The 20652-nt window shown below is 35.4% G+C and overlaps 5 protein-coding genes across 6 annotated transcripts; 4 read left to right on the plus strand and 1 right to left on the minus strand.

Annotated features, from left to right (window-relative positions):
* Window positions 1-1287: 1287 nt before the first annotated feature.
* Window positions 1288-2237, plus strand: LOC17899140 (thionin-2.1). Its single transcript, XM_006305708.2, has 3 exons — window positions 1288-1619; window positions 1718-1804; window positions 1890-2237. Exons 1-3 carry the CDS (start codon window positions 1385-1387, stop codon window positions 1988-1990), a joined length of 423 nt encoding a protein of 140 aa, XP_006305770.1. The 5' UTR covers window positions 1288-1384; the 3' UTR covers window positions 1991-2237.
* Window positions 2238-3841: 1604 nt separating this feature from the next.
* Window positions 3842-7413, plus strand: LOC17898333 (tetratricopeptide repeat protein 38). Its single transcript, XM_023777074.1, has 15 exons — window positions 3842-3901; window positions 4391-4480; window positions 4754-4906; window positions 5044-5142; window positions 5282-5383; window positions 5462-5605; window positions 5703-5797; window positions 5887-6016; window positions 6112-6216; window positions 6300-6406; window positions 6493-6544; window positions 6630-6719; window positions 6818-6902; window positions 6992-7056; window positions 7160-7413. The coding sequence occupies exons 1-15, from the start codon at window positions 3842-3844 to the stop codon at window positions 7253-7255; spliced, it is 1473 nt and encodes a 490-aa protein (XP_023632842.1). The 3' UTR covers window positions 7256-7413.
* Window positions 7414-8996: 1583 nt separating this feature from the next.
* On the plus strand, window positions 8997-12938 carry LOC17898149. Its single transcript, XM_006307197.2, has 3 exons — window positions 8997-9739; window positions 11580-12230; window positions 12346-12938. Exons 1-3 carry the CDS (start codon window positions 9128-9130, stop codon window positions 12628-12630), a joined length of 1548 nt encoding a protein of 515 aa, XP_006307259.1. The 5' UTR covers window positions 8997-9127; the 3' UTR covers window positions 12631-12938.
* Window positions 12939-14180: 1242 nt separating this feature from the next.
* On the plus strand, window positions 14181-16641 carry LOC17896727 (uncharacterized protein C12G12.07c). The gene is made up of 4 exons (XM_006307574.2): window positions 14181-15014; window positions 15095-15258; window positions 15987-16061; window positions 16146-16641. Exons 1-4 carry the CDS (start codon window positions 14339-14341, stop codon window positions 16485-16487), a joined length of 1257 nt encoding a protein of 418 aa, XP_006307636.1. The 5' UTR covers window positions 14181-14338; the 3' UTR covers window positions 16488-16641.
* Window positions 16527-20348, minus strand: LOC17900815 (protein NRT1/ PTR FAMILY 2.12). 2 transcript variants are annotated; one of them, XM_023789058.1, is made up of 5 exons: window positions 20331-20348; window positions 19901-20025; window positions 18840-19057; window positions 17718-18280; window positions 16527-17616 (listed from the first exon to the last, which is right to left on the minus strand). In XM_023789058.1, the coding sequence occupies exons 2-5, from the start codon at window positions 19983-19985 to the stop codon at window positions 16743-16745; spliced, it is 1740 nt and encodes a 579-aa protein (XP_023644826.1). In that variant the 5' UTR covers window positions 19986-20025; window positions 20331-20348; the 3' UTR covers window positions 16527-16742. The 2 variants fall into 2 exon arrangements, with proteins under 2 accessions (XP_023644826.1, XP_006304643.1); XM_006304581.2 differs by lacking the exon at window positions 20331-20348 and adding an exon at window positions 20205-20308.
* Window positions 20349-20652: the final 304 nt, after the last annotated feature.

The following is a 20652-nucleotide window of genomic DNA, read 5'->3' on the forward strand; positions in this document are numbered from 1 at the left end:
CTGGTCATGGCGCAAATTCAAGATGAAGCAAAAAATCCCCAATTTCCTTTGCCTATATACCACTGGATATTTAAAGATTTGCTATAGCATAGTTTGTTAGTGCATAAGACATAATACGAAAATTAAAAGATCCATCTGACTAGACATTGTACATGGTTAGAGAATGTATAGTGCCCAGGAAGAAGCTTTCTGTTGAAGGTGTTGCAGGATCAGATCGTCACACCAAGAAGCTAAAGCTTAGTGCTCATCTGTTTTCTTTACATGAGTTTTCTGAAAGTTTTGTATTTTCGGTGATGTGAGAGGTACATTATGTGGGATGTAGGTTATTAAGGTTCGATGATTTGTCAAATTGTATAAGAATTGAATAGTTTGTTGATTTGCGTTTAATATGAGATCATCACATATGATAACATTAACATTAACAACTCTAGCTATTAATTATCATAATTAACATTTTAACTCCCAATACTGTATATATCTCTTGCTAAAATCCAAAAAAAAATATATAAATAAATTAAAAAACAAAAAAAAACACTTAAAACCATAAACGTTAATTAGACATACCCCAATTGGACAGCTTACTGAATTTATAAACTAGAAACAAAATCACGTGAAGGAAAAGATCACTAGTTCTTAAATGGCTTTTGGATTGGTTTTCATTTTTGGTTCATGCAATATATTTTAAAATATATAGATAAAATCCTAAAACTGTAAACTAGTAAAAATGTCACGTCTTCATGTGGATCTTGGTCGTCTCCGTCACCAGCGTTAATATGTGATGGCTTCATACAAGATGATACATATCTTAGTTACCAAGTTATCTCTAACACGACACTATTGCTCTTTACGAATCCCATTCATAACTCAGGTTTTGACTTTGATCAATGTCGAAAAAAGTATTGTAATAAACAGACAATTATTTAGTCGTGTTCTTTTGATGATCGCTGTGTTAACTACACAAATAATCAGTGTATTTTTGTTTTGTTACTTAAAACACAAGATTGCAGAAAGTAACCTCCATATACGTATAGCCACAAAGGATTTGGTTAACCCCAAGAGAGTTGGTTAGCGAAGTAACATTAAAACACGTTTAAGTAATACCAAATATAAGTATATAACTAACTAGATCTCTATCTACTCTTTTGTCTTCTTCTCTTCCATTAACAAAATATCATCGGATTGTGTGGTCAAGCCAGTTTGTTGAAGAATATAGACCATGCAATTTTATAATCGTCTCTAACAACGTTTTTGGTTGTATATTGTAGAAAAACTAGTATTTAAGCCAGTCTTGTTTCATCATCACTTCATCAATATATACAAGCTTATAACTGTTAGTGTTTTCTCTACTTTTATTTTGTAACCGATCAAATCCATCAATAGAAAGATGGAAGGCAAAGTTGTTGTTTTAAGTGTGCTCATAATGAGTCTGGTCACGGCGCAAATTCAAGTTGAAGCAAAGATCTGTTGCCCGTCCCAGAATGCTAGAACTGGATATACCATCTGCTATTATACGCCAAGAATCCCCAATAGTATTTGCCTATATACCTCTGGATGCCAAGAAATGGCTAGCTATAATCTATGCCCTAAGGGATATATATATAGCCGTCTCGAAAGCTCAGGTAAATTGATTTTTTTTCCTATCTTTCTAGTGTTTTTAATGTTATTTTATTGCAAAGATGATTTCAATTTTAATGCAATTTTCATGGATTTTGATTAGTGACTCAAGGTGGTGATGTCAATGAATACTGCAAATTGGGGTGTGCTTCCTCTGTCTGTAGTGCCATGACCACTCTCAACAACTCCGGTAAATATTAGATTCCCCAAGATTAATGTTTTTGGAAAATAAGTAATTAACGAATAATTCATTCTAATCTTGTTTTGATGTTTAGATGCTAGTGAAATTGTGAATGGAGCCGCTGAAAAATGTACCGAGGCATGTTCTATTCTCTGCACCAAAGGCTTTGTGAAGCCATCACTTGAAACTTCCTAAACGAGCATATCCACGAAGCCAAGATACCAGATCCATGTCTCAAGAAAGTGTCGTTTTTCATGTTTTCAGTGTGTGTTGTTTTCCCTATTTTCAATAATTGACAAAAAAAATGCTAGCTGCGCTACTATTTTCAGGTTGTCTATATTTACTATTTTCGGTTTGTCTATGTGTTGTGTCGTAGAAGGTTGTGTATCCCTTCTACTTGTTCTTATCTAAACAAAATTGAGTATTGCGTCCTTCTTGTTCATGCCATCAATTTGTTCCTCTTACATTTAACTACCTAATATACTAATAGAGTACTCTAAGTAAAGATTAGATAGAGATAAAGAAGTAGATTCACTTCTATAAATCTTATATGACTTTGGCTATAAGAGAGTTTTCTGCATAATCGCTTTGACATACGGCTATACTATAATTAAGGCCGTCGATTAAGTTACCATTTGAGATCTTCTTGAACCAAAGAAAAAAACTCAGCTGAGAATTTAATCTATTAATTAGGATAAATAATTTAGGATTCAACCTTACAAAAACGTATTAATTGAAAGAATGATTTAACCTAAGAGATTTTGGAAATCAATAAAAAAAAATTATCACTATCTTATCATTTTATCAAATTTTGAAGACGAAGAAGAACGCATGAATCCGACGCAGCAGGCAAGGGCAAGATAAGATTGAGGTTTTAGGAGACCTTACAATTGCATTACAAATTAACCTAATAAGAATAATATTATATTTGTTTTATTTTATCTTTGTTTTCTTATTTAATTTTGTTGAAAGGTGTATCAAGAGGATAGTGATAACCAAACATGCATGTACTTCTTCAATAAAGATAAGGAGTCGTGACTTTTAAAGAACCCCTGCTGAAGATCTTTTGCTGTGGCCACAATATTAGGTTAACTCTGTATATCTGACGTTACATTGTTATCCATAAGACTTAGAAGAAACTTTATATCAAACACGTACACTTTTCTATTAACAAAAAAAGAAAATATATATAGAGTATTATTACTATATACATGTTTAGCATATGATTAGTGACCATAATGATGATGATGAACGTGGTATTAATTGATTTAAGAAAATTCAAAACTACAAAGAAAGAGAGAGAGAGAGAGAGGCTATTTTACACAATTTCCAAATCAAAGATAGGCGCAGAGACAAACTTGTTTCAACAAGTACATGACCGCGAGCTAGTTATAAAGTTAATTAGAGATTTGATGGGAAAACTGAAAACAAGGAAGAAATTCAAAATATTTTGGAGATAAAACATTATTACAACTAATTCATTTTCTGAAAATCAAATTAAATATAGCAAGTGTTTTTTTTAAACTTACAAGAGTAATATAATTGTATTAAAATATTTGAAATCATATTAAAGCTTTTTAAAATCTAAAAAGAAGATTATAGAAAATGAGTATGAAATGAACAATCATCTGATTCTAAAGGGATCGGATCGGAACTCCAGTTAACATTTACAAATGATGTGCTGGAGAGATGAGGTTGCTTTGGAGTTTGGATGATAGTGTCAAAGGTTTCGTTTTACAAGTAATTGTTTTTTTAGTTATTTAATTTTGTTAAGATATGTACGTAGAATTAGACAGACACATGTGAGTCCAGATATATTCCAACGCAATTTTTGATTTTTGATTTTTTATTATAACTTAGGAGATTTCTAAAGAAAAATGTAATTTGACTTTAGTTCATTCGAATATCCTACAAAGCTATATATATACCAATACCACACCTTCAGCTCTGTCCCATTCCATCTCTGTTAATAAAGATAAATCAACGGATCATCTAAAGTTTCTGTCAAATCCATATTTTGGTTTAGTTTCTTCCCGACTGATCAATATGAAGGCTTCATGTTGTGTTAGTGTTACTCAGGACGTGTCCATGTCTTTCAAATACATGGTACGTACGTGTGATCTTTCTTCTTTGGTTGCGACTTGCGAGACATATATATGTACTAAATTACTAATTACTACGTTCATGTATTTTGCCTATTTCATTCGCCTTCTCGTTTATAATTCGATATAACTTCGGTTATACGAAAATAATAGATGCATCATGCATGCATATGACAAATCAAAATGCAATTAATACGTTATATGTGGTTTATCTATATTTTCACGGTTAGCCTAATTAGAGTGTGTTTAGAGGCAAAAGCTTTGGTCCTTTCGTTTTTCACAAGTAAAAATGTTTTTAAGTTCATTTACTCAATTTTAAACCGATTCTATAACCAAAATCCACATCTAAAATTAAACCAAACTAACCGATGAAGTCGAAACCAAAATAATCACACTCTGTTTCTGTATTGATTAGCCGCCTCACTCGCAAACTCTGTTTCGTATCTCTCTTTCTTGTATCCAGAGAGAAGACGAAAGTCAAAACCATGAAAAGAGAAAAGGAAGCAGATTCGTTTACTGGGGTTACGAGGTCAATACCTCTTCAGATGATTGCATTGCTGCCATTAACTCCTACTCTCACCAGGTTTGTTACATTATGGTTGTCTTTGTGCTACACAGCTTCTTCTATGGTTTGATTCTTTTGACGATTCAACGTTGTGGGTGGTTTTGTAAATTTGTCTCCTTTTGAAACTTTCGAAGAGGATTTTGGTTGTTGTGTCGATTTGAGGCTTTCCCTTTATAATTGTTTTGCTTAAAGATGATAACTTCATGTTTAGTTGTGTTTTATTTTCTGGCTCATTATGCTCAAAGTTATGATTTTTATGTTTCATGTGACATTGTTCCTCGTCTGATGAAGGTTCTTGGCTATGGAAGAGAGAGGGAAGTGATTCTAGAAGCGCCTTTGTATGATAAAGATTGTGTTTTGGGAAACATTTTAGCTGCACATTACCTTACCTCTTCTGACTTTGCTAGGGCCAAATCATATCTTCGAGCTGCAGAGTCCCATCTTGTAAGTTCTCTACCTTTGATTTTCTCTTTTAGTAGTGTCTATGAATCTTTCTAAATGAATTAATGATGCTCATGTCTATGATTCTGTGATACTCGATGTGTTTGGTGTCATTAAGCTCTGAAATTCATTGGTTATAGGGGGAAGCCACGCCATATGAGAAGGCAGTTTTCAAGGCTGTTGATTACTTATTCTGTGAGAATATGGAAGACGACGTGGCTTTGGAGTTACACTCTAAGGTTAGGATATGTTTCTTGGCTTCTGGTTCTTGTTAGTAGTTCTTCCTCTCCTTATACTAATTAACGTGGATAGCTAATCTTTTTCCAGCTATCCTTTGGAGCAGTTTTTCTAACTCTCATAACGCTTTATGTTCTGCAGCTCTTGGAAAAGTTTCCTAAAGATTTGCTATCTTGGAAGAGAGTAGAGATATTGTGTTTCTACATGGGCCGACCCGATCTCTCTTTGCCTCTGTTTGAGAAGGTATGCTTGCATTCCCTTTAATGGTATCTTCTTATTGCTGTCTTTGATTTTACCTCACTGACCTTGCAAACTTAACAGATTCTACCGGAGAATCGAGAACAAGATTATGTTTACGGTATGTTTGCATTCCCCTTAATGGAGCTTGGACAGTTGGTAGAAGCTGAGAAAGCTGCTAGGAAAGGCTATGAGATCAACAAAAACGACTCTTGGGCTCATCACTGCGTGAGTTTCCAAAGTCTTATCATTACCATATTTTGTTGTTACTTGGTAATATTTCCTCTATTCACATATGCAAGCTTTCATTTGTATTTTTGGACAGTTGTGTCATGTTCTTCAGACTGAATGCCGTTTCAACGAAGCAGTAGAGTTCATGGAAGGATGCTCGGCTTCATGGGATTCTTGCTCTTCCCTAAGGTAACAGCAATTTCAAACAAAGTGTAAACCTCTTCTCTAATCATCTCTAGATTTCACCAATTAATAATCTCTGTAACATTTTACTTAAGGTATTCGCATAATTGGTGGCATGTAGCTGTTTGTTACTTGGAAGCAGGGTCTTCCATAAGTAAAGTGCAAGATATATATGATCATCAGATGTATAAAGAGCTGGAGAAAGATGATGCTGTTGCTACAGATGTAATTCCATAATAATTTTCATTCCCCTTTCGAAAATGAAAAGTTTAACTTCCATTAGCAATCTGATGTCTTATACTTGTACTATTAAATTTCAGGTTTATAAGGATGCTCTTGGTTTGTTGTTGCGCTTGGACACACGCGATAAACTAGATGAGTTTTTAAACAGACTGAAGATCCTTGCAAACTGTTTGACTGATCAAGTAAGTAAATGGACCTGATTCCCTTGTGTTTACATACATTGATTTGTCTTCTAAAAAAAGATTTGTGCAACTTCGATGTTCAGGCAATGTGGTACCAAGAGTGGCTTTTTGATATCACTACAATCTGGGCGTTGAGTAAAGTTGGATACACTTCGCAAGCACATGTATTGCTCGAGGGCCTCAAGTCCAGGTCAGTGCCACTTTCTATTTTGTCGCATCTTTCAAAATGAAACTCTTGTCTCTTAGCTTATCATAAGACTCCTCTAATTCTAACAGAACATCTAATATGGGAGAGAAGAAAAAACAGCTGATGCAGAAAGCAATTGTGGTATGTTCTCTTTTTATCTTTCATAGTTATTTATATCATTCCTTTGTTTGTAACTTTATATTACATCAAATTGTTTCAAAATCAGCTTGCTGAAGCTGTATATGAATATGGCAAAGGCAACTACAAAGAAGCTCTAGAACTGCTTGGTCCAAACTTTGACGCTGATAACTACAAGGTAATGCATATTCTTGCATCAAAAAGACTATAAATGTAATGCATAATCTTGCATGAATTAGAAAACACTGAAAAGAAACTCATCTCGTGATCGAATAGGTGATTGGGGCATCGGGTTTACAGATCGATGTTTTCAATGAAATGTGGTACAAATTGCTGCTACTCAATGGTCAACCATCCCTTGGTAATACTCCCAAAAAAAAACTATTATTCTTCAGCTTGATTTTTTCATTTACTCAGCTAACATTGCATTTTAAACAACCGGATTCACAGCGATTGAAGTACTAGAGAAGAGGATAAAGCAGAGAGATGGTGCTCCATTCTTGTGGCGTATACTGGTACTCTTCAAGTCCTTTACATGACCTTAATTGATGATTCAGGACAACATATACATATGTACGTGTGTGCAGTTTATGAACCGTTGACGTTTTCTTGTGGCAGGAGAAGAGTTACGGCATGGAAGGCAAGGCAGAAGAAGCTGCAAGTGCAGGTGAGAAAGCAAAGGCGTTGGAAACTTCACATTTCAAGCTTGCTTGATGGCCACAAAACGGCATGTGTCTTGTTAAGTGTCTTAGACATCATGCTTTGTTGAATAAGTCTCAATCGTTTTATGGTCAATGTATAAGTTGACCTTGTGACATTTCTATGTAAATTTGCGGTATGACCAATACTAATATGTACTAATAATTAATTCAATTTGTAAATTTACATTCTGTTGACTAGTAAATATATTATGAAACTACAAAAAATAATACATAAAGCATATAATATGACTAGGGGGATTATAAATACTAGTATTTTATAAGATGTTTGTGAGAAAATTCTACCAGAAGACCATTTATAAATGGATCTCGAAGCTCTCTCTATACGTGGAGTTTGAAATGTTGTTCAGTTCAGTTGCAACATGGAAATATGTCTACACAGTAAAAGGGACTTTTACTGATGTGTAACTAATTAACTATAATTCAAAAAAAAAATTGTGATAAGAATTTTTGTTTGACAATAACAATTTTACACTATGCACGAGCTTATTATGATCAGTAGTTGTTTATTTAAAAGAAATAACACATTTTGTATCTTTAATATCTTTAATCTTCTGTGGTTTAAACTACACCCTAAGTGGACTGAATTTTGTAAGTAAATCACAAATTATAAAAATAATGAAGAACTTCCATGGATAAGGCTGATCCTTAATGATTATTTCTCCCACGTATTTTATATAACAAAGCAAATGTCTACCTATTTTTTCTACTCTCATATTTATTAAATTAGTTTTTTAGGACTTGTAATTACATGCATCACCTAACTACAAGTTGTAAAACTTCCATGAATAAGCTTGATCCCTAATGATTTAGTCTCCAGTATATCGTATAAAATATACACTAAACAATCTTCTGTGTTTTAATATTGTGTAAAGAGTCACTTGTAAGACTTGTAGTTTACATGCATCACCTACACATACATTGAAAATTCATGAGTTCCATAAAACAAACCGTATTATTTGGTGTGGGGAGGGACAAATAAAGACCGTTTCTCTCAACGTCGGCCACATAAGCCAACGATTTGGATAAAAAGAATGATTAAAAATCTCAACTATGACATGTTGACAAACAAAAGAAGAATCCAACTCTTGTATTATTAATAATACTTTTCGCTTATCCAGAAGATATGAGACACACGTATGTAACAAGGCAATGTTGTGTATCTATCTATCTATGATCTATATATGTATATGTACGATACAACTGTTTAGAAATTGACCAATCTAAAATATTCTCCTCATGACTTTGTTTAATTTTGCTTTTATGTAGAAGTCATTTCTTCGTTATATGCTCACGCGCACTACGTTTTGACCGATTCATCATAATATGAACATTCTTGTAAGTTGTGGAGCTACGTTTTAACATTGTTTTAACCTAGCGGAACTGATCTATAATGTCACGGTCTTGATTCTTGATGTAATATAACCGATAAAGAACCAAAGATTGAACCACCGCAAAGTTAGACATTGTCTTACAAAGTCTTCACATCACGGACGCACATGACGCGCGTGTGGTAAAAATGTTCAACAAGTTACGTAGATGGAGAGAACCTTCGCAAGAAAAAAATATACACATTTCTTTAGTATTTGATCATTTACTTCCAAGTTTCACACATTGTTAAATATTCTATCATTTAGTCGTTTTCTTCATTTGATTTGTGAAATTTCTAAATAATTGCAACCTGCATAATCCTTCCGAATATTAACTTACAAAGTTGCCTTTTAGCCAGGCTTTTTCTGTCTTTAATTTCTTAAATCATTAAAACTATATAACCAAAAACAAAACTCCATCTTTTTATTCCCCTTCATCCACAAGAAAAAACATTTATTGTCTCTCTTCTTTACAAACCTCACGAAGAAAGAAAAAAATGGAGTTGTTCACGAAAGGTAACAACGTTAAGCTACGAAGCCACCTAGATAAGTTTCTAGTCGCCGACGATGATCAAGAAACCATCCGTCAAAGCCGTAAAGGAGATGCACGGCGAGCCGTTTGGACGGTTGAGCCAGTCGTCGATAAACCTAACCTGATAAGGCTGAGGAGCAGCCACGGTACGTACTTAACGGCTAGCAACAAACCGTTGCTGTTAGGTATGACCGGTGAGAAGGTGACTCAGACGGCGTCGTTTAACAAGCTGATGGATTGGCAAACGCAGTGGGAACCGGAGAGAGATGGGTTTCAGGTGAAGCTCAAGTCTTGGTGCGGCAAGTGGATGAGGGCTAACGGAGGAACGCCGCCGTGGAGAAACTCTGTTACTCACGACGAGCCTCATACGTCGAAGACCAAGAACTGGTTGATCTGGGATGTAATAACTGTTGATGGTTCTGATCTTGAGAACATGTCTGATGGAGATGATGAGAGCTCTGTCTCTTCTCCGGTCGGGTCAGAACCCGGGTCGCCCGCTTCCGTCGGAAATATGAGGAGTATTAGCCGGTTCGCTTCTCTTGGTTTACCTTTGTCTCCAAGATGGTCCCCAAAACCGGTAAGTTTGATTAAGTCTTTCTCTTAGTAGTATATCAAATTTTGCATTTACAATGTCGTGCATTGATTGATTTTTTCTTAATTGAGACTACCATAAAAAAAAAAGATTAGTATTAGTATTGTTCGATGAACTTAGACTTTTTTGTATATGTCAAGAAAATTTTAGTTGGCAAGCATTATTAACATGGAAAAGAGAGAAAAAGGTTGTGATTTACCCGTATTAGTATTAGTATCTAAAACGTAAGAAAATTATGATAAATACATTGACATAGTTATGATTCTTTTCTCCACTAACATATATAATGCTCCACAAGCACACACACGTACACATCGTTTCACCAACCTAATAGCACCAAAATGTTTTTCTAATAGTATATATTTATAAATTGTTTTTTTTTTGTTTATTTACAGTCTCAAAATATGACACTACAAACCCAACTAAAATTTAACTTCGGTGGTTTAAAAGAATTAAGTGGGTTGTTTACAAAAGATTAAGGCTACACCTAATGTTTGAAAATACATTTTTTTGGTTCATCAACAATAAAAGCTTATACCTAAATGGCTTAATATAAAGAGTTTGGTGCCACATAGCATAAGACAAGTGGAACAAAAAAGTAAGGTGAAAGAGTTGGTGTTAGTTATGATTTAGTAGTGATGGAGGAGCATGGTCCATGAAAGCAAATTTAGGACTAGGAGATAGGAGAGTCCCACACTCATGAATTACCTCTCTTGGTCTTTCTTGCGGGCAATGGTTTTATATAACATTTGTTCTCTACATATTCGTCTAAATCCATGCTTTATTGCTTTTATGGCATAGGGACACTATAACATTTTTTTTGGGTGGGAAGGGTTTATATAGTTTACCTATAACATTTTAATTGTCATACCACCTAATATTGCTTATAAATCTTAGATCAAGAATTACTTACGTTCACATAGGAACTCAAGTTTACAAGTAGAAATAAATTGAGAGGATATACACTACTTGTTTTTTGATGATCTTATCCTAAATGATAATGCACAACTATATATGTTTATGAGAAATTAAGAGAATTATAAAGAAAAAAAAAAGTAGAAAGTCACATATGATATTAAATTGGAAATTTTTTTGCCTTTCTCTATCAAAATTTATTAAATTTCAAATGAATCATTATAATATAGCAAATAAAAGTTTATCAAATGTATCTACCTATCACATCTTTTTAGAAAATATTATAAATGAATCTTAAATATTAGACATTGACTCTTACTGTATATATGTTAATATTTCTAATGGACTAATGGAGAATCTGAATCAAAACATTATGAATGATTGGAAGGTATTTAAATGTCTTTTACTGAAATATTTTTTTAGTGCTTATTGCATTAATGAAAAGATACAATACCAATTCTAAAAGTTAGAAAGCAAAAAAAAAAAAAAAAAAAAAAAGTTAGAAAGCATTGACATATATTTTTTAATCTTAACAAAACTTTAATAACAATCTAATTCTGCTTTAGTCTTGGGATTCTCGTAATAAACTTTTTTGCAGGATTTTGATTGGAAGTATGGCAAAGTTACAAAATCATAAACACGTGAAACGACGCGTTTAAAGCTCTACATAACACAAAAAAAAAAAAATGAAAATCATAAAATGCTGACATGGATAATAAATACGCGTTCACTCTTGACTTTTCTTACATCCACGAAGCCATAGCTAGTCCCATGTTCCGCGTAACCCGTCAAAACCCCAAATTAGACCAGTCGTCGAGTCACACACACACATATAAAAACAACACATAACCATAATCTCATCAGACTCACTCATTTGCTTCTCTTTTTTTTTTTTTTTTTTAATACACAGAAGATAACGAGTAGCTTCAACCAAAAGGAAACAGTACCATTAGTCTCAGCAATGGAGTTTTTCCAGAAAGCAAAAGCTGTTCGTATCCGCAACAGCCACAACAAGTACCTAACAGCAGACGACGACGAAGAAACCGTGACCCAGAACCGTAACGGATCAACCAAAAACGCTCGTTGGACCGTCGAACCGGTTCGCGACTCTCACCACATCATACGTCTCAAAAGCTGTTACGGCAAATACCTGACAGCTTCCAACGAGCGGTTCTTGCTCGGAGCTACGGGTAAGAAAGTGATTCAGCTTAAACTGAGCCGGCCCGATTCGTATGTTGAGTGGGAGCCTGTTAGGGAAGGATCTAAGATTAAGCTTAGGACGAGATCTGGTAACTATCTCAGAGGTAATGGTGGTCTTCCTCCGTGGAGGAACTCGGTGACTCATGATAATCCTCACATGTCGGCTACTCAGGATTCGATTTCTTGGGAGGTTGATGTTGTTGAGATCTTAACCGATTCTGAGTTCAAGACCGAGTCTCCGAAAGCTCCACCTCCGCAGAAGACGATGACGCCACCGCCGCATAGGAGACCGTCGAATTCGCCGTTGTCGGTTTCTCATTCCAGGACTCCGTCTTCTCTTTCAGACAGATCCGATTCAGATGTGAGTTGCTTTTTCCTATATTACCAAACCACCCTTCAGTTTTGTTTGAAATTACACTCGTGTCACTTTCACTTTTTCCGGTTATTGAATTTTTTTATAATTTGGTTTTGACCAGTCGGTTGAGTCTCCGCCTAAATCTGAGGGGCGAACCATATATTACCACATCGCCGACGAAGAAGGACACGTGGAGGACGAAACAACCGTTGGATACGCTTTCACTTTTAAAGGAAACAGCGTGGCGGAGCTGACTCAGACGTTGAGAGAAGAAACGTGCTTGGAAGACGCTGTGGTGTGCACTCGCAGTCCTTTAAACGGCAAGCTGTTTCCTCTTCGTTTGCAACTCCCTCCTAACAATGGTACATTGCATGTCGTTTTACTACCCTCCAACGCTAGCCTCTAGACTTTTGCGGGAACGTTGCAAACCAAAAATAATCGAGAGCTATGTGATTGCGATGTTCGACCCGGGAGACACTAGAAACGAGTGATTGAATTCTTAATCTTTAGTAAGCGTCGACATTAAAATGAAAAATTAGTAGTAAGAGTTTTTGATTATAGGAAGGATTTTTATAAGATTCTTTTTTTTTTTTTTGGGAATATAATACAAGCTTTTGTTTGTCTTTGTAAATAAGCGATTTCTTGGTAAACCAACACATTTTGGATTTTTGGGTTTTATTTGCATGAACATGGATTCGCCATAGAAAAATATCATTATTTTTGTTTCTTATAATTCTCTTTATTTCTTATGAAGTCCTATTAATGGAAAATTACTTGAAGTAGATTAACCAACCAAATCAGAATTATCATCATAATACCAAACTAACCAAATATTGGAACACCCGACCGGGTTTATGATCACGGGGTTTGAAGCACTGTCTGAGTATCTCTCTCTCTTATTAAGCTACCATCGTTAAACATAATTAAATTCATGAAGTATACGAAAACCCTTAAGAAGTAAGATCAAGTCATAGAAGGTGAATCTAGAATATACAAAAAGAGGAATATTACTATTTCCTAATATACGTATGATACCATGTACAGTTAAAGAGTTTTCTCATTTATTTCTGTATGTGATGTATCTAGAAGGATCCAGAATACAATCGAATCTAGAACATACAGAAAGAGGTATATTTTCCTAATATCCTAACAATATTGATAATATCTTATTTACAAACTTTTTTATTATAACTTATATATTGTTTTATTTTTTTCATATTTTTAATTCCGAAATTGCTTTTATAATGTAAAAATAAAACAATTAATTTTAAGAAATCATCTTACATGATAATTGCATTATTACATATCCTTTCAAACCATGTTTTACTTTTCATTATTGCATTTATTTTAAAAAGTTAGTAAAAAATTAGAGGAAAAGACTCAAAGAGAATGTCTCTTAATTTACAAAGGAGACTTTTTTTTAATAATACAAATAACTTATATCATATCAAGCAACTCATAATCGATAAATTATTATATATTTGAGAAAATATACTCTAATAAAAAATTATACACATATACTGTAGTTGTAAAATTTTCAACCCTCCTATATTTATTTTTGAAAATTTTTAGACGAATATTTTTACTAATAATATTTACAGTTTTTGTTTTGGTCAATATTAAACTACACTAAAAAAAATGAGGAAAAGAGAGTGACACTTAATTTGTAAGAATTAAGAAAACAATTTTGAACATTTGAATGACATTTTCCAAAGCAAAATCATAAATTAGTTTTAAAGGATCTTTTATATATACTGTATATATATATAAAGAAAATCTAAACAAATCTTTGAAATATTAATATGTATTGGACTTTCCTATTTATTTAAGATTTTTCCAGCTCACTTCTATTTTTTTTTCCTTTTTTTTTGTTATGGATAATTTTCATTTTGCGTATTCCTGGATTTATCATTAGAAAACCAATATTTAACTCAAAACATCTCAACCCAAAAAAAATCAGACGCTTCAGCTTATCCCATTTCCATTTCTCTGAGAAAACCCTAACAAATCCTACTCTCTTCTTCTCTTCCTCCGCCACCGCCGCCGCCGTTACTCAACGGTGGTGATCTTTCTCAGACGGTCAAATCGATCCTCTTTCATCGATAATCTACAACATGGCCGCCACTGCTTCCTCCGAAGCTTCTGAAGGACCAGTGATGGGACTCATCAACAAGCGTCTCCGTGCTCTCCGTAAGAAACTCAACAGAATCACTCAGATGGAAGAATCTGTTTCCCAAGGCAAAACCCTAAACAAGGAGCAAGAGGAAGTCCTCCGCTCGAAACCAGCTGTTGTCGTCCTTATTGAAGAGCTTGAGAAGCTTCGCGCTCCTCTCTCCGCCGCTGTCTCTGAGGAAATCAGTCTCGCTACTAAGCATCACCGTGATTCGTCCGATCCAACCACAGCGTCTGAGCAAAAGGAAATCGAAGTCTGTGACCCTCCTCAGGGAGTTAGCGGCAGCGATGATGGGGCTAAGTTGGAGGATCTGGTGAATCTCTTGTACTTTGGTTCACTCTTCGATGTGAAATCCCAGAACGAGTTCACTTCGATAATGTTGACTAGGACTCACGAGAGAGGGTGCTGTTTGTCTTACGATTACGTTGCTGATGATGCCACTGATCTGCTCGGAGATCGGGATTTGGATTCTATTTCTCAGCTATGGAGTCTGATGGTATCTCGCCCTATGGATTCAAGCTTATCTCACAAGAACGCTTTGGAGCGCTGCGTTGAGCACGCAAAGCAATGGTTAGCTAATTCGGAGCAGCCAATCGAATCGAACTGCAACATTTCATGTAAATAAACCCTGAATCTGTTTCATTATAATCTCTGTGTTTTACTTTCTCTGTGTTAATAACTTAGATTTATGATGCAGATGCTGCATTGAGAGAGAAGTTGAAGAAGATTATGGCGTCTGACTACTTCACTACTACGCCAGAGATGAAAGCTCCGGTTGACGTGGCGGCTGCAGTTGGGAACTACACTTCTTACCAGGTACCTGTGGACATTGAAGCTTCAGCTGGGCACTACCTGCAAAAGGTATTCACTTTTTTCTTATTTTAGCAGTTGAATTGGAGAGGGAAGTTTCATTTGGTCTCACGAAAATGATTGATTTCCTGAATTGTCTTCTTTTATATGTGATACTCTATATTTGGCTGCATTGTTGCTCGGTAAACTATTTTTAGTGGATGTGATGGGTAGAATTTTATGTACTCACTTTATTGAAGTTTTACTGGATTTAGACATACTGCACAATTCACGGCTTTGTGGGATCAAAGCCCTCACCTGATCTGAAGGAGAGGATTGTTATTAATCCCATATCAAGCTTCATTTATCAAGTAGTCTAGAGTGTGTCTAGGTTTCTTCTATTAAGAAGGATAGAGAAGTATAATGATGCAACATAAGGGTGAGATGTGACATGGGATCATTAGTAAAGCTGAGTTGTTTGGATAGGACAGAAAAGTACATGCTTAATATTCTAATCGCTGGGTACTTTATTTCATTGTTTCACTGTTCTCTTGGTTTTTGATAACTCTATCCTGGTTAAAGTAAGCTTTGTAGTGGTGTACTTATGAGTTGTCAATATGTTCTGTTTTATTCATGTAAGTGGTGTTTATAAACTGTGACAATTATGTAATGAATGTTGATATGTTTCTGAGTGTCTCATTATGTGATTTAGAAAACATACATCCGTGCCATGTGTTTTGAATAGTTACCCATTGTATGCTCTTTCTTTCTTCTGCGGGACTGATGTTCTCCATTTGCAGGAAGAAGACGCATCAAACAGCAAAGAACAAGAATCTGTTATGATTGAGCAATCTCTACAAGATGAGCATCAAAAGGTAATCCAGGGAAATGTGGACCTCTAATCATCTAGAAGTAAATTACAAGGCTGAATCTGATGACTATTTTTGGTGTAATTAAAGGTTGAGTCAGTGATGGAAGGAGAGGTGGTCCATGGACAACAAGAACAAGCTTTTACTCAGGTGGAAGGAAAGAATGCTAAGAGAGACTTTGTGCCTCGTGGATCCAACCAGAACCAGAGAGGTCGTCGAGGTGGTCGAAGAGGTGGTGGTGGCTACCAGAATGGACGGGGAGGTCGAGGTGGTGGTGGTGGATACCAGAATGGGCGGTATGAATCGTACGACCAATCCGGTGGAAATGGTTACCAAAGGAACTACTACAACAATAGAGGAAGGGGACGTGCTGGTAATGGTGGAGGAAATGGCCATTACAACCAAGACTCTAATGTTACTGCTGCGTCTTAACTTCTGCACCTCTGGCTTTTGAGTGCGCCTCTTTCGTTATTTTGCGTTTATGCTATAACTCATATAAGCCTAATCTCGTGTTTGAAATGTTTGACAATTGCTCGGTTTTTGTTATGACCTTTTCGTTTATCGTGGCCATCAATTTTACCTCCGACATGTGAAGTAGTAGATCTTTTTTTCCATGAGAGCTATAATCAAATATAATTTATAGCTTTATATTCGTATCCAAACGTCATGACGACTTACATTGGTATTCTAACATCTCAAGTGATCATGTCTTTGGTTTGGTTCTATGTCTAGAAAAGACATTTCCTCTTTAGTAACTTCCATCTGTGGACCGGCTTTGTACTGGTAACTTCTGGCACAGTACCAGAAATAGACAAAGTTAACCACTCCCAAACCAGCAATCAGATAGTAGTAGTAATCCAATTTCCCTTTATCAAGGTCCTTGTTCAGCCAGTCAGGCTGGTCTTTTGTGCCTGAGAATTTATGCACGGTGGTCACCAGCAGACTGCTCAGATAATTTGCGGCAGCAAATGAGAGCGGAAATAGCGAATTTGCTATGCTTCTCATGTGCTCCGGAAACTGACTGTTGAAGAACTCGATCTGGCCGATGAAATTAAACGACTCGCAGAGTCCCATCAAGATCAGCGGCAGAGCAAGCCAAAACACCGACATTTGTGTCCTTTCAGTAGCCTGTGTCCGCCTCACTCCTTCCACAAACCCTGCAGTGAACATGGAGAGAATGGCAAAGATGATCCCTATCCCCATCCGCTGTAGGAGTGTGAACCTGAACTTTTGGATTCGCCATAGAGACGGGACTAAGAGGCGGTCGTATATAGGCAGCCAAATGCCTATAGTGATGTAAGAAATGACGGTTACGGAAGCTGCCGGTATCTCAAAGTGCGGACCCATGTGTCGATCCATTTTCATAGCTTGAAAGACAATAAAAGTTACTTGTGAGGTCATTGCAACGATTGAGATTATCCCACTAGACCAAACCGGAACGACTCTGATCAGACACTTGACCTCTTCAACTTCTTGGATGCTACATAGCCACCACTTATTCGCTGGAACTCCTTCAGATGTAAGATCACCCTCTACTATCACCGCCCCTTTGTCCAGAAACCTAAATGTCGCCAATACATTATTAACTTAGTTACATTATAAAAAAACCCATCAAACTCCAATGTTTCCAGAAGACTAGAAGTATATGTAAAGAGTAAATACTTGAACTGGCTGGAAAGAGGTAACTTGGATAATACGCCAGGTTTCACTGGCGGGTCATAGTACTCTACTGTCGCATCATCCACTGCCGGAATCTCGAGGTTCCGCTTCTTACGAGCAGCCACGATGACTCGAGCAATACCCGAGAATATACTCCCTTCCGGTTTGACATACACATAAAACCGCATACCGACAAAGAACATGACCACGGCACAAGCCATTAAAGCAGTTGGGATGATAAAACCAATGACCCAACTAACAGTTTGTAAGTAGACCACAACGGTATGAGAAAAGATGAGGACCATGGTTAAGGTCAAGTAGTACCAATTAAAGAAACTGGCCATTCCTTTAAGGCCTTGCTCTGTTCGTTGGTCAAATTGGTCAACTCCAAATGGGATGCTGCAAGGTCGGATTCCACCACTTCCAATGGAGAGAAAGCCGAGAGCAAGGAACAGAATCCAAAGCTGGAGTTTGTTCGGATCGTCGCATTCGTCAGGACGAGGGTTTTTGCACGGTGGTGGGTGGAGTTGATGCAGGCACGCTGTAAGTGTTACCGTCACTAGTCCCTGTTTGGATTTTATCATAGATTTGGTTGATTCCTTCTTTACGGAAAATACAAAAATGAGCAAAAGTATAACATATTGTTTTTGGCTAAAACGTTACAATTATTTTGTCAACTCCAGTGTGTTACGGAAGTTCATTAATAGGAAATGGAAAATGGAAAAAGTTAACTAGCTAAATTTTGAAAAAATGACAACAAATGGCATATTTGCTGTTTTAGTCTATAACATAGTGATATATGTACTGTCTGATTTTTTTCTGCATTATGTTCATTTGTCAACATTAGGTCTTCTGACGACCAAATTTTTTTCCTTTATCATTATTGTATAATGGGAACCCACCAAAATTTACACTTGTTAACCTAATAAAATTATGTAGCTACAATGTAAATATTTTAACCTAAACCAAGTTAACAGTCAAATAGAGACTATCATCATCATTTTGTAGTCCAATTTTTATTTTTGGGTGATCAAGTATAATTCAACACTCAATTTAAACCTTATTTGAATGTAATTGTTTATATAATCTGTTAGAAACTATGAATAGATAGAAGAGGGAACGTACGAGAAGTGAGAAGAAGGATGCACATGCAATGGTCTTGAAGCGGCCAATGTAGGCATCGGAGATCAACGCACCGAGGAGTGGAGCGAAGTTGGTGAGACCCATCCACAAGTAGTAGACGTTGGAAGCTTCCACCGGCTCCATATGGAACACATTTCTCAAATACAACATCAGATTTGCCGATACTCCTACCGATCCTAACTTCTCCAACGTCTCATTTCCTTTATGATCTCATCATTTAGCAAGATTTAATCTCAGCAAATGAAAACATATATGTTATCCAAAGTATTTTACCATTTTTTATTCTTTCTTCTTGATATAAATAGACAGGTAACTTAAGTTATGTTGGACCGGCCGTTAATAACTATTTAATACATGCTTATGCAAACGTTTATACCTAGCTAAACAATAACTTGAAATGGTGTCCACTACATAAGTTGATCTTTTGAGTCCATTTCTCTTGACACTATTTTAATTTCTTAGATTATTGAATTGCATGACTCGGAAATGAGTTATAGTGTGCTCATGATATTAGCATGGTGTTGGCCACAACTACATGCATATTAGGAAGAAAAAATTGATGAAATATTATAGTTCTTAATTTTCATTGAAATGAACGTAAATTCAGAAAATTATATATATATATAGGGTACTGACTGTTTGTTATCTATATTTGTACTTACAAGAAAAATGTCTATTTATGTATGTATATAGAAAAGTGATATACTTACAAGAAAAAATTTTCTATTTTTGCAGTGGCTTTTTAAAAAGTGTTCATATTGTGTAAGTCTTTCTAAAACAAAGAAAGATGTAGATCACAAGACAACATTTCTCTACAATAACACCTAATAAATCGATTGAAAGAGATCAATGTATAGCGTGGTCGGTCCACCATAACTTATACAATGGATGGCGAAAGTGGTACTCGTTTAATAGTTTACCATGTTTATATTGTTTGGAATGGACCATATGTACTACGTATAAGGAAGGTTAATAATTTTATTGAAAAAAAAGAAGAAAATATATGGAAAGAAACGAAAGAAGAAATTAAAGAAAGAACATACCTAGGATGAACGTAATAGCTCTCCAACCTCCACGTTTTTTCTCCAACAAAGTTTTCCGACTGTTCGAGTCCTCAACAATTTCCATCGCGCGACGACGACAATGATTTCGAGAAAAAAATGGGAAGCTGCAAACAATAAAATATAGAAGATCATGAAACATAAACAAAAAGCAAAAAATAACGAAGAAGATGAAGAAGTGTGTGTATTTTTTCTCTTATGAAGATGAATCTCTAAAGTTTTAGAATATATAAAATATCATGAAGTTGCTTTTTTGGGTGGAATAGTGTGATCAGAAACAATATACCCTGACTAAGGCACGAACCACACACGGCACAAGACAGTAATTGGAAGATGAAATGAAGCTGAGGATGATTTCTCTTATTTATAGATATAAAATCGAGAAAGAGAGAGAGAGAGAGAAAGAACAAACCTTTTCTCTCAATCGCTTTCTCTTTCTTCCTTGTTCTTACGTACTTGTAAGTGTGGATTTCGTTTCACTTGTTATTAGAGGTTATATATATTGTGTGTTGAGACATATTAGTTTAATTATTGACACTTTTAAAATTAAGGTAATGGTGAGTTTGAATAAAGTTATACATTTAATATATTTCCGTTCTATGTTTAATTTACAATTAGTAATATTATCATTTTATTTTTTACTAAAACAAATTATTGGATGTACAATCATATTATCAGTTTTATTTTGCACTATTATATATGTTCTAGACAATGGGAAAACAAAAGTGCATGAA

Source organism: Capsella rubella, unplaced genomic scaffold (assembly GCF_000375325.1).
Source record: "Capsella rubella cultivar Monte Gargano unplaced genomic scaffold, Caprub1_0 scaffold_1, whole genome shotgun sequence".
NCBI lineage: Eukaryota > Viridiplantae > Streptophyta > Magnoliopsida > Brassicales > Brassicaceae > Capsella > Capsella rubella.